General features: G+C 46.8%; 1 protein-coding gene and 1 non-coding gene across 2 annotated transcripts; both read left to right on the top strand.

Annotated features, from left to right (window-relative positions):
* The first annotated feature begins 453 nt into the window (after window positions 1–453).
* On the top strand, window positions 454–666 carry LOC111527372. Its single transcript, XR_002726642.1, has one exon. It is a non-coding gene; the product is annotated as a small nucleolar RNA U3 (small nucleolar RNA).
* Window positions 667–10599: 9933 nt separating this feature from the next.
* On the top strand, window positions 10600–11738 carry LOC111532171 (CMT1A duplicated region transcript 15 protein-like protein). The gene is made up of 2 exons (XM_026451207.1): window positions 10600–10917; window positions 11059–11738. The coding sequence occupies exons 1-2, from the start codon at window positions 10653–10655 to the stop codon at window positions 11571–11573; spliced, it is 780 nt and encodes a 259-aa protein (XP_026306992.1). The 5' UTR covers window positions 10600–10652; the 3' UTR covers window positions 11574–11738.

Genomic DNA, 11738 nt, shown 5'->3' with positions numbered 1-11738 from the left:
GCGGTGCCACCACACCCAGCTCATTTTTTATTTATTTTTTCCTTTTCTCCCTTGGTAGAGACGAGATCCCTAGGCTAGATTGCCCAGTCTGATCTCGAACTCATAGAACAAACTCAGTGTGGGCTTTCAAAACGCTGGGATTACTGGATTACAGGCGGCCGCAGCACACCAGCAGCAAACACTTCCCGCTTTAAAAATTCAGGTTGTGATTGGCTGTCATTCAGTATTATGCTAATTAAGCAAGCCTGTTTTAAACTTCTTAAAACAATTTTTTAAAATTACGTTTCCGCCTAAAACGTTAAAATTTGTCAAGTGATAATATTCGAAAATATGTTGTTGCCAAACTATTTTCCTATTTGTTTCCTAATAGCATCGGAAATAGCGAAAGTATCTCGCCATCACTTGAAAGTTAGTAGCAGATATAGACCCAGCAGAGGCTGTGATTCAAATATTAAGACTATGCTCTTGGGGGTCATTTGTATGGGTTGTTATCAGGGAAGTTTCTCTAAACGTGGGGAGTACCGGAAACCATGAGAAAAAGACATAGTGTTTTGTTTTCTGAGCAGGAAGCCGGCATTTGGTGTTATGTAAGCGCCATCTGCCATTGATGGTCGTTCTTCTCTCCGTTTTGGAGACGTAAGAGGGAAAGAACACGGTTTGAGCAGTTTTCTTTTTTGTTTTTGTAACGGTAGACAGTAGGGTGGTTTTTTTTTTTTTGATGTTTTAGTGTTTGATTTTCTGCGATATTAGCAAAGAAGTTGCTGTCTTTCATTTCACCTGCGATGGATCATGTGTTTCGTGTGGGTGGTTTTCAGTCTTAGTCTTGGTGGAGAGTGGTACGGTCTTTTTCTGGCCCTTTCTTGCCTTCCCGCTTCCTCTTTCAACGTCGTTTCCCGACCGCCACCTCACCCTCAGACAGGGTCTCGGGGTCTGTTCTGTCTGTTGCCCTGGTGACATAGCAATGCCCGCCTCCTGGGCTCAAGCGATTCTCCTGCTTAAGTCTTCCCGTCAGGCTTTTTTTTTTTTTTTTGTAGAAACGAGGTGTCACCTTGTGTTAACCAGGCTGATCTCGAACTGCTGACCTCAGGTGATCCGCCCGTCTCGGCCTCCAAAAGAGCTGGGATTGCCGGCGTGAACCCATATTGCCCAGGCTAGTCTCAAGCTCGTGAGCTCAAGGGATTGGCCTTCCAAAGTGCTAGGATTACAGGCCTGACCCACCCCGCCCAGCCTCGGGTGCCTTCTAGGAGCTGGAATAGACTCGGCAGGGCGCAGTGGCTCACGCCTGTAATCCCAGCACTTTAGGAGGCCGAGGTGTTCGAGACCAGCCTGACCAACATGGAGAAACCCTGTCTCTAATAAAAATATAAAATTCCCTGCGCGTGGTCGCACATGCCTGTTACAAAGGAAAGCCATTTAGTATACTCCTAATTAATCTTGGTTGCTATGCTTTTTTTTTTTTTTTTTTTTTTTGAGACGGAGTCTCGCTCTGTCGCCCAGGCTGGAGTGCAGTGGCGCGATCTCGGCTCACTGCAAGCTCCGCCTCCCGGGTTCACGCCATTCTCCTGCCTCAGCCTCCCGAGTAGCTGGGACTACAGGCGCCGGCCACCACGCCCAGCTGGTTTTTTGTATTTTTTAGTAGAGACGGGGTTTCACCGTGTAGACCAGGATGGTCTCGATCTCCTGACCTCGTGATCCACCCGTCTCGGCCTCCCAAAGTGCGGGGATTACAGGCTTGAGCCACCGTGCCCGGCCTGCTATGCTTCTTTTATGTTTCTTTAGTAAAACAAAATCGTTTTTCTTTTTTCTTTTTTCTTTCTTTTTTTTTTTTTTTTTTGAGACCGGAGTCTTGCTCCCAGGCTGGAGTGCTGTAGCTCGATCTTGGCTCACTTCAACCTCCACCAACCTGGGTTCAAATGATTATCCTGCTTCAGGCTCCCGAGTAGCTGGGATTAGGGGAGCCTGCCACCACACCCGGCTGATTTTTATATTTTTAGTAGAGACAGGGTTTCGCCATATTGGCCCGGTTGGTCTTGAACTCCCGACCTCAGGCGATTTGCCTCAGCCTCCCAAAGTGCTGGGATTACAGGCATGAGCCAGGACGCCCAGCTGTAAAATAAAAAATTAGCGTTTTCCTTTTTTTTTTGAAACGGAGTCTCACTGTGTGAGTTCGAGACCAGCCTAGGCAGTATAGCGGAATCCCGTCTCCACCAATGGGAAAAAAATAAAAAATAAAAAATGAGCGGGGCGTGGTGGCACCATCTGTAGTTGCAGCTACGCGGGAGGGTGAACAGGCTGATCGCTTGAGCCAGTGAGCTTTGATCGCCCCACTGCACCCCAGCCTGGGAGACAGAGTGAGATCTTGACTCTGAACATTTTTTTAGGGAGGAAGGTATAAAATCGACATAAAATGTACCTTTACCATTTTTTTTTTCTTTGAGATGGAGTCTCCCTCTGTCACCTAGGCTGGAATGCAATGGCATGATTTCAGCTCTGTAACCTCTGCCTCCCAGGTTCAAGCAATCCTCGAGCCTCAGCCTCCTGAGTAGCTGGGATTACAGGTGCCCACCACCACACCTGGCTAATTTTTGTATTTTTAATAGAGACAGGGTTTCACCATGTTGGCCAGGCTGGTCTTGAACTCCTGACCTCGTGATCTGCCCGCCTCGGCCTCCCAAAGTGCTGGGATTACAGGCATGAACCACCATGCCGGGCCTTGTCATCTGTATTTCTTTGGTGAATGTCTGTCACACCTTTTGCCCATTTATTTTTTAAATTAAAAAAAGCTTTACTGGGGTATAGTTGATATATAATAAACTGCATATTTACAATGTACAGTTTGATAAGTTCTGACATTTATATCACCCACGAAACAATAAGCACGAGTAAGATAATGAGCATATACATCATCCCCAAGTTTCCTCATGCTCCTTTGTAATTCCTCCCTCTGCTCTTTCCCCCACACCCCATTCCCAGGCAGCTACTATCTGCACTCTGTCATTCTATATTAGTTATATTTTTTGTAATTTTATACCAAGGGAATCATACCATATGTCCTCTTTTTTGTCTGTGGTTTTTTGTTTTTTTTTTTTCTGAGACGGAGTCTCACTCTGTCACTCAGTCTGGAGTATAGTGGCATGATCTCAGCCCACTGCAACCTCCGCCTCCTGGGTTCAAGCGATTCTCCTGCCTCAGCTCCCCAAGTAACTGGGACTATAGGCTTGCACACCACTCAGCTAATTTTTGTATGTTTAGTGAAGATGGTTTCCCCATGTTGGCCAGGCTGGTCTCGAACTCCTGATCACACGTGATCCACCCACCTCAGCCTCCCAAAGTCCTGGGATTACAGGCTGAGGCATCGTGCTCGACCTCTTTTTTTTTTTTTCTTGAGATTCAGTCTTGCTCTGTTGCCCAGGCTGGAGTGCGGTGGTGCAATCTTGGCTCACTACAACCTCCGCCTCCTGCATTCAAGCGATTCTTCTGCCTCAGCCTCCTGAGTAGCCGGGATTACAGGCGTGCACCACCACACCCGGCTAATTTTTTGTATTTGTAGTAGAGATGGGGTTTCACCATGTCGGTCAGGCTGATCTTGAACTCCTAACCTCAAGCGATCTGTCTGCCTCGGCCTCCTAAAGTCCTGGATTATAGGCATGAACCACCACACCTGCCCTTTTGTCTGCTTTCATTCAGCATATTTTGAGATTCAGCTGTGTTGTAGCATGTATCAGTAGTTCATTGCTTTCATTGCTAAATAATATTCCTCTTTGGAAAACAGTATGGAGATTTCTCAAAGAACTAAAGGTAGATCTACCATTCAATCCAGCAATCCCACTACTGGTTATCTGCCCAAAGGAAAGTAAGTTGTTATATCAGAAAGAAACCTGCATGCATATGTTTATCACAGCACAATTCACAATTGCAAAGATAAGGAACCAATCTAAGTGCCCATCAATTGATTTTCAATAAATCAATGTCCATCGTCATCTTCAATGAAGAAAATATGGTATATACACACCATGGAATACTACTCAGCCATAAAAAAGAATGAAATAATAGGGAGTTTTTTTGTCTTTTGTTTGTTTTTGTTTTGAGACGGAGTCTTGCTCTGTCGCCCAGGCTGGAGTGCAGGGACGCGATCTTGGGTCACTGCAACCTCTGCTGCCTGGGTTGAAGCAATTCTTCTATCTTGGCCTCCCGAGTAACTGGGACTACAGGCACATGCCACCACGCCCAGCTAATTTTTGTATTTTTAGTAGAGACAGGGTTTCACTGTATTGGTCAGGCTGGTCTCAAACTCCTGACCTCAGGTGATGCACCCATCTCAGCCTCCTAAAGTGCTGGGATTACAGGTGTGAGCCACCATGCCCAGGATGAAATAATGTTTTTTTGCAGCAACTTGGCTGGAACTGAAGGCCATTGTCTAAGTGAAGTAGCTCAGGAGTGGAAAACTAAATACCATATATTCTCTCTTATAAGTGGAAAGTAAGCTAGGGGTGTGCGAAGGCATACAGAGTGGTATAATGGACATTGGACACTCAGATGGGGGAGGGTGGGAGGAGGGTGAAGGACGAAAAACTACATATTGGGTGCAATGCACAATCCTTGGGTGACAGTTGCACTAAAATCTCAGACTCCACCGCTATGCAACTCATCCAAGTAACCAAAAACCACTTGTACCCCAAAAGCTATTGAAATAAAAATACATAACTATAGTAATAATCTTTATTATATTCAGTTGTTTTGGCTATATCCTAATTTGTTTATCCAACTTTACCTGTTGGATTTATGTTGTTTCTGGGTTTTGGCTATTACCAATAAAGCTGTTATGGAAATTTATATGCATGTCTTTGGATATAAACCTTTTTTTTTTTTTTTTTGAGATGAAGTCTTGCTCTGTCACCCAGGCTGGAGTGCAGTGGCGCGATCTCGGCTCACTGCCAGCTCCGCCTCCTGGGTTCACGCCATTCTTCTGTCTCAGCCTCCTGAGTAGCTGGGACTACAGGTGCCCGCCACCATGCCCAGCTAATTTTTTTTGTATTTTTAGTAGAGACGAGGTTTCACCATGTTAGTCAGGATGGTCTCGATCTCCTGACCCCGTGATCTGCCTGCCTCAGCCTCCCAAAGTACTGGGATTACAGGCATGAGCCACCGTACCCAGCTGGATATAAGCTTTCTTTACTCTTGGGTAAATACTAGGAGTGGAATAGTTGGATCATATGCGTGCTTTTTTGTTTTGTTTTGTTTTTTGAGACGGAGTTCTGCGCTGTCAGCCAGCTGGAGTGCAGTGGTGCGATCTCAGCTCACTGAAACCTCTGCCTCCTGGGTTCAAGCAATTCTCCTGCCTCAGCCTCCTGAGTAACTGGGATTACAGACGCGTGCCACCATACCCAGCTAATTTTTTGGATTTTTAGTAGAGACGGGGTTTCCCAGTGTTAGCCAAGATGGTCACATGTTTAGCTTTTAGAGGAACTACCAAACTATCTTTAAAAGGGATTATACCATGTGCCTTCACACCAGTTGTATGAGAGTTCCAATTCCTCCTTATTTTTGCCAACTGTTGGTGTGATCAGTCATTTTAATTTTATTCATTCTAGTCAATGTAGTGTCGTAGTGTCTCATTTTGGTTTCAATTTGCATTTTCCTAATGACTAATAAGATTGAGCATCTCTTCATGTCCTGTTCTCTGCCTGCACATCTTGTTTGCTCAAGTGTTTATTGAAACCTTTTGTCTATTGTGTTAGTTTCTTACTGCTGTTGTAACAAATTTCTACAAATTTAGTGGCTTAAAGCAGCACAAATTTTATAATAAGCACAATTTTATAATCAAGCAGTTTTGTCAGTTACCTTAATGAAAAGCTAGAAAATGGCTGGGCACAATAGCTCACATCTGTACCCCTAGCTACTCTGGAGGCTGAGGTGGGAGGATCATCTGAGCCTGGGAGGTCGAGGCTACAGTGAGCTGCGATCATGTCACTGCACTCCAGCCTGGGCAACAGAACAAGACCCTGTCTCAAAAAAAAAAATTGGAAAGGGAGATGGGTGGGGAAATAAAAGGAAGGAAGGAAGGAAGGAAAAAGGAAGGAAGGAAGGGAGGAAAAGAAAAAGTGGAGCCAACAGGGATCTGAGGTAAGTTTATACTTAGGGAGCCTCCCAAAGTATAAACTGTGAGAGCCTCTCAAAGTTTATACTTTTGGAGGTCAAGAGATTGAGACCATCCTGGCCAACATGGTGAAATCCCTGTCTCTACTAAAAATACAAAAATTAGCTGGGTGTGGTGGTGCGTGCCTGTAATCCCAGCTACTCGGGAAACTGAGGCAGGAAAATCGCTTGAACCCCGGGGGCGAAGGTTGCAGTGAGCGGAGATCACACCTCTGCACTCCAGCTTGGGCGGCTACGTGAGACTCCGTCTTAAAACAAACAAACAAAAAAAAGAATAAAACAAAAACCCAGCCTCAGCCAAGACCTAGCCCAGATAGTAAATTAGCAGGGCTGGGAGTTTCTGTCACATCAGCAGTCAGATGTCTTAAAACCAGAGTCTACCCAGAGTATATACATCTTGTATCTTTGCCTTAACCTTCTTTTCAGTTTATGCTAAAAAAGAAAAAGAATCCCAGCACTCTGGGAGGCTGAGGTGGGAGGATTGCTTGAGCCCAGGAGTTTGAGGCTGCAGTGAGCCGTGACAGCACCAGTGCACTCCGGTCTGGGTGATGGAGGGAGACCCTGTCTCCAAAAAACTAAAGAAAAACCTGTCACGCTACTGACCAATAATAGAGACTCCCAAAGCGTAAACTGGCCTGAGAGCCCTGTTTGTTCTTCCTGCTACCCTGCCCACTCTGCCCCCACCCCGTTCCGAGACTGGACCATGCCATGAAGGAAGCCCCTCGGTTACAGCCTCCCCCACCCCATCAACCACGCTGCTGAGGACACAGGAAAGAATGAGAAGCCAGAGGGAGGCGGTTGCTTACAGGAGGTTTAGCATAAAGGAAATAGGAATGGTAATGGGAAATTGAAGATAGCAGTTAAAAAGAGCTGTCATTCAAGAATGACACCCCTGATGCCACCTGTGCTGCCCCCCACCTGACAGAAATGGACCGAGAAGGCTGCTAGAGTGGATATGAAAAGGCAATTAACACTTTCAGAAGGAGTGGCCTTCTGTGATGTGACCTTGTCATAATGAGGTTGCAGGGAAGAGACAGGAAGTTTCCAGTCATGATCACAAGGATAGTATTTCCTGTTGGAGTGATTTTTTTGGTTTGTTTTTATGAACATCCTGCATTAGTTTGCAAAACATTTTACATTTGAGGAAACCCAAAACTCATTTTGCCTGAAGAGTTATATTCATTCATCGTTAAATCTATAAAATTACAAATATAAATATGTGTCTGCTTTACACTCTTCACAAAATATTGTGTGTCTAGACCTGATTGTCATAGGCTTGTTCTCTCAGAATTAGGAAGCCAAAAAAATAAGAAAAAAAAAAAAAAAAAAAAAAACTGGTGAAAGTCAGATGGTTCATAGTCTTTTTGAAAAACCAGTAGCCATGTGCATTTTACTTAAAATAACTTTCCTTTTACCTCACCGAAGTACACCATGGTAGGTTATGTCTTTCCCTCTCTCTCTGCCTCTCTCCTCCCCCATCCCCCTACACACAACTTTTAGACTCAAGGGGTACACGTGTAGGTTTGTTACAGTGGTATATTGTGTGATGCTCAGGTTTGGGGTACAGTTGATCCCATCACCCAGGTAGTGAGCATAGTACCTAATGGTTAGCTTTTCAGGCCCTGTCCGCCCGCCCTTCCTCACCCCTTTTGGAGTTCCCAGTGTTTATTGTTCCTATCTTTGTGTCTCTATGTCCTCACTATTAAGCTCCCATTTATGAGAAAGCATGGTAAGGTTTTCTGTTCCTGCATTGGTCACTTAGAATGATGGCCTCCACCAGGCGTGGTGGCTCACATCTATAATCCCAGCACTTTGGGAGGCCAAGGCGGGCAGATCATGAGGTCAGGAGATGGAGACTATCCTGGCTAACTTGGTGAAACCCTGTCTCTACTTAAAAATACAAAAAAATTAGCCAGACGTGGTGGCGGGCGCCTGTAGTCCCAGCTACTCGGGAGGCTGAGGCAGGAGAATGGCGTAAACCTGGAAGGCGGAGCTTGCAGTCAGCTGAAATCACACCACTGCATTCCAGCCTGGGTGACAGAGCGAGAGACTCTATCTCAAAAAAAAGAAAAAAAAAAAGAAGAGTGGCCTCCAGCAGTGTCCATCCTGTTGCAGAGGATATGGTTTCCTTCTTTTTTATGGCTGTGTAGTATTCCATGGTGTGTATCTACTGTATTTTTTTTTTTTTTTTTTTTTTTTTTTGAGATGGAGTCTTGCTCATCACCTAGGCTGGAGTGCAGTGGCACGATCTCGGCTCACTGCAAGCTCTGCCTCCCAGGTTCACGCCATTCTCCTGTCTCAGCCTCCCGAGTAGCGGGGACTATAGGCGCCTGCCAACGCGCCTGGCTAATTTTTTGTATTTTTAGCAGAGACGGGGTTTCACCGTCTTAGCCAGGATGGTCTCCATCTCCTGACCTTGTGATCCGCCCACCTCGGCCTCCCAAAGTGCTGGGATTACAGGCATGAGCCACCGCACCCGGCAACCGTATTTTCTTTATCCATTCCACCATCCATGGGCCTCTAGGTTGATTCCATATTTTTGCTATTGTGAATAATGTGATGAATATACAAATGCATGTCTCTTTTTGGTAGAATTTTCCTTTGAGTACGTACCGAGTAATAAGATTGCTAGGTTGAAGGGTAACTCTGTTTGAGGTTCTTTGAGAAATCTCGAAACTGCTTCCCACAGTGGCTGAACTAATTTACATTCCCAATAGTGTATAAGTGTTCCCTTTGCTCCACAGCCTCGCCAGCAGCTGTTATTTTTTGACTTTTTAATAATAGCCGTTCTGACTGGTATGAGATGGTATGGTATCTCAATGAAGTTTAGATTTGCATTTCTCTAATGGTTAGTGATGATCAGAATTGTTTCTGTGTTTTTTGGCCACTTGTATGTCCTCTTTTGAGAAGTGCCTGTTCATGCTCTTTACCCATTTGTTAATGAGGTGAGGTTTTTTTTTTGCTTGTTGATTTAAGTTTTCTTTATCAATTCTGGATATTAAATACACAGTTTGCAAATATTTTCTCTTATTCTGAAAGTTGTCTGTTGACTCCACTGATAGTTTCTTTTGCTGTGCAGAAGCTCTTTAGTTTAATTAGATGCCACTTGTCAATTTTTGGTTTTATTGCAGTTGCTTTTGGGGACTTAGCCAAAAATTATTTGGCAAGGCCAATGTCAAGAATGGTATTTCCTAGGTTTTATTCTAGGATTTTTATATTTTGAGGTCTTCCATTTAAATCTTCAGTTAATTTTTAGGTCGAATGTGGTGGCTCACACCTGTAATCCCAGCACTTTGGGAGGCCGAGGCGAGTGGATCACAAGGTCAGGAGATTGAGACCATCCTGGCTAATACGGTGAAACCCCATCAGTACTAAAAATACAAGAAATTAGCCAGGATCGGGCACAGTGACTCACGCCTGCACTCCCAACACTCTGGGAGGCTGAGGCGGGTGGATCACAAGGTCAGGAGATCGAGACCATCCTGGCTAACATGGTGAAACCCCATCTCTACTAAAAATATAAAAAAAATTAGCCAGGCTTGGTGGCGTGGCAGGAGAATGGCGTGAACCTGGGAGGTAGAGCTTGCAGTGCGCCGAGATCGCGCCAGTGCACTCCAGCCTGAGGGACAGAGCGAGACTCCATCTCAAAAAAAAAAAAAAGAAATAAATAAAATATTTTTGTATAGCTATATAATTTGTGTGGTTTTTTGTTTGTTTGAGACAGGGTCTCACTGTCACCCAGACTGGAGGGCAGTGGCGCATCACAGCTCACTGTAGCCTTGACCTCTTGAACTCCAGAGAAGCTTCCACCTCACTCAGGGGGACGTCAGTCCTCCAGGCAGACATCAGGCCCCAGGTGGACTCTGGACTTAAGGTGTACACCAGGCCTCAAGTTGACAGCCAGGCCCCAGATGAACAACAAGGTCCTAGCTGGACAGCAGGCCCATGTTGAACACCACACTTAGGTGGACATTTGGCCGCAGGCAGACACCACTCCTTAGGTAGATACGTAGGCTCCAGGTGGGCATCAGACCCAAGGTACACAGCCAGTCCCCAGGTGGACGCAAGGCCTTAGGTGAACAACATGACCCAGTAGGCCATCAGGCCCCAGCTGGATACAGTCCCCAGGTGAACACAATGTCTCAAGAGGGACATAGGCCCAAGGCAACATCAGGCCCTAGGTGGACATCAGGCCTGAGGAGGACATCCGGCCCCCAGTGAACATCAGGCACAGGTGTCCAAGCAGGCCCTGGGTGGACATAATGGTGTGTAGGTAAGGAGTTGTCCTGGGGGGAGCGTGAGCAGTCAGCAGCCTAGTGGAGTCCTGAGTAGGTCTCATGGAAGGAAGGGGCCAAGGGGACAGAACCTTAAAAAAGCAACCTCACTTCCTTGATGACACATCCAAACAGAACTTAGAACTCTGGTAACCAGGCGCCCAGATCCTAGGGTCAGCCCAGTAACCAGCTCACTTGGTGGGAGACGCTCGAGAGAGCAAGATGTTCTCGTGTTGCTTCCCCACGTCGAGAGGCTGCTGCTTCAGGAATGGAGGGAGTGAGAGCCTTTTCCGACGATGCCGAAGAAGGCTCATCCCTCACCCCAGACGCCTGTGGCCCTTTGCAAGAAGGCGCACCCAGGTACCACAGGGCAGCCAGGGGCAGGCCCTAGTGGGCCAGGCCACACCAGAGATCCCATCGGGGCTGCATCTGCACATGGTCCCTGTCCAGGAGGAGATTCAGGAGCCCATGGAGGTGCAGGCACAAGGTGAGGTGGCCTGCAGTCTGGAAGATTTTGCAGGGTTGGTGTTTAGGGGCTGGAACTCCTTCAAATTAACGGAGGTTGTTTCTGTGTTTGGAAATTCCAGTGGAAAGTGACTGACGCTGGTGACCCTTTCTCCTTTTTCAGCTCCTGGTCCATATGCAGAAATAGGAGCACTTCCAGCACCAGCTGTTGAGCCAGAGCCAGCATGGGAAGAGCCTCCTCCAGAGACAGCGCTGGAGCTGGAGGGAGCTCCGGCCAAGGAGCAGCCCAATGAGGAGCTGCCTGAAATCACGGCACCTACTGTAGCCACTGGCCTTAGTCCTGAAGTTGAACATGTGGCAAGAGAGAGAGGCGACAGAGAGGGGGTGACCAGCACGGCCCAAGCCAGCAGCTCCCATGCTGCCCCTAGTCCTGGGCACCGTGGCAACCATGGAGGTAGAGAGCCTGGGCTCCTCTACCTTGCTGGAGAGAGGCTTGTGTCATTCATTAGAGCTGCAGTCCTGCTGCTGCAGGGCCTGTTTCTTCTACTGCTGCTGGTGGTGTGTATCTGTGTAGAGGAGGTGCTGGGGAGCATGAAGAGAAGGCTGGGAGGAAGAATTCCAGCAGCTTCTCCTGCACTGAGAGGCAGCCTCCTCCTTCAGGCACGGATGTCTGTCTGAAACTGGGCATCCAGGCTGTTTGCCCCTGAAGTGCTGCCCAGGATGGGCTCTTAAAAGGGACCAGGAGGCTCCAAAGGGTATAGCAAGCAAAGCTTTTAAAGGCAGCCCTTGTGCCCCAGGATCTCCGTGCCACCACCTGCCCTAGCATTTATTATTACTGTTAGA

The sequence above is a fragment of the Piliocolobus tephrosceles genome, chromosome 16 (assembly GCF_002776525.5).
Source record: "Piliocolobus tephrosceles isolate RC106 chromosome 16, ASM277652v3, whole genome shotgun sequence".
Classification (NCBI taxonomy): domain Eukaryota; kingdom Metazoa; phylum Chordata; class Mammalia; order Primates; family Cercopithecidae; genus Piliocolobus; species Piliocolobus tephrosceles.
The sequence above is the reverse complement of the archived record's forward strand: the minus strand, read 5'-3'. Positions and strand labels throughout refer to the sequence as shown.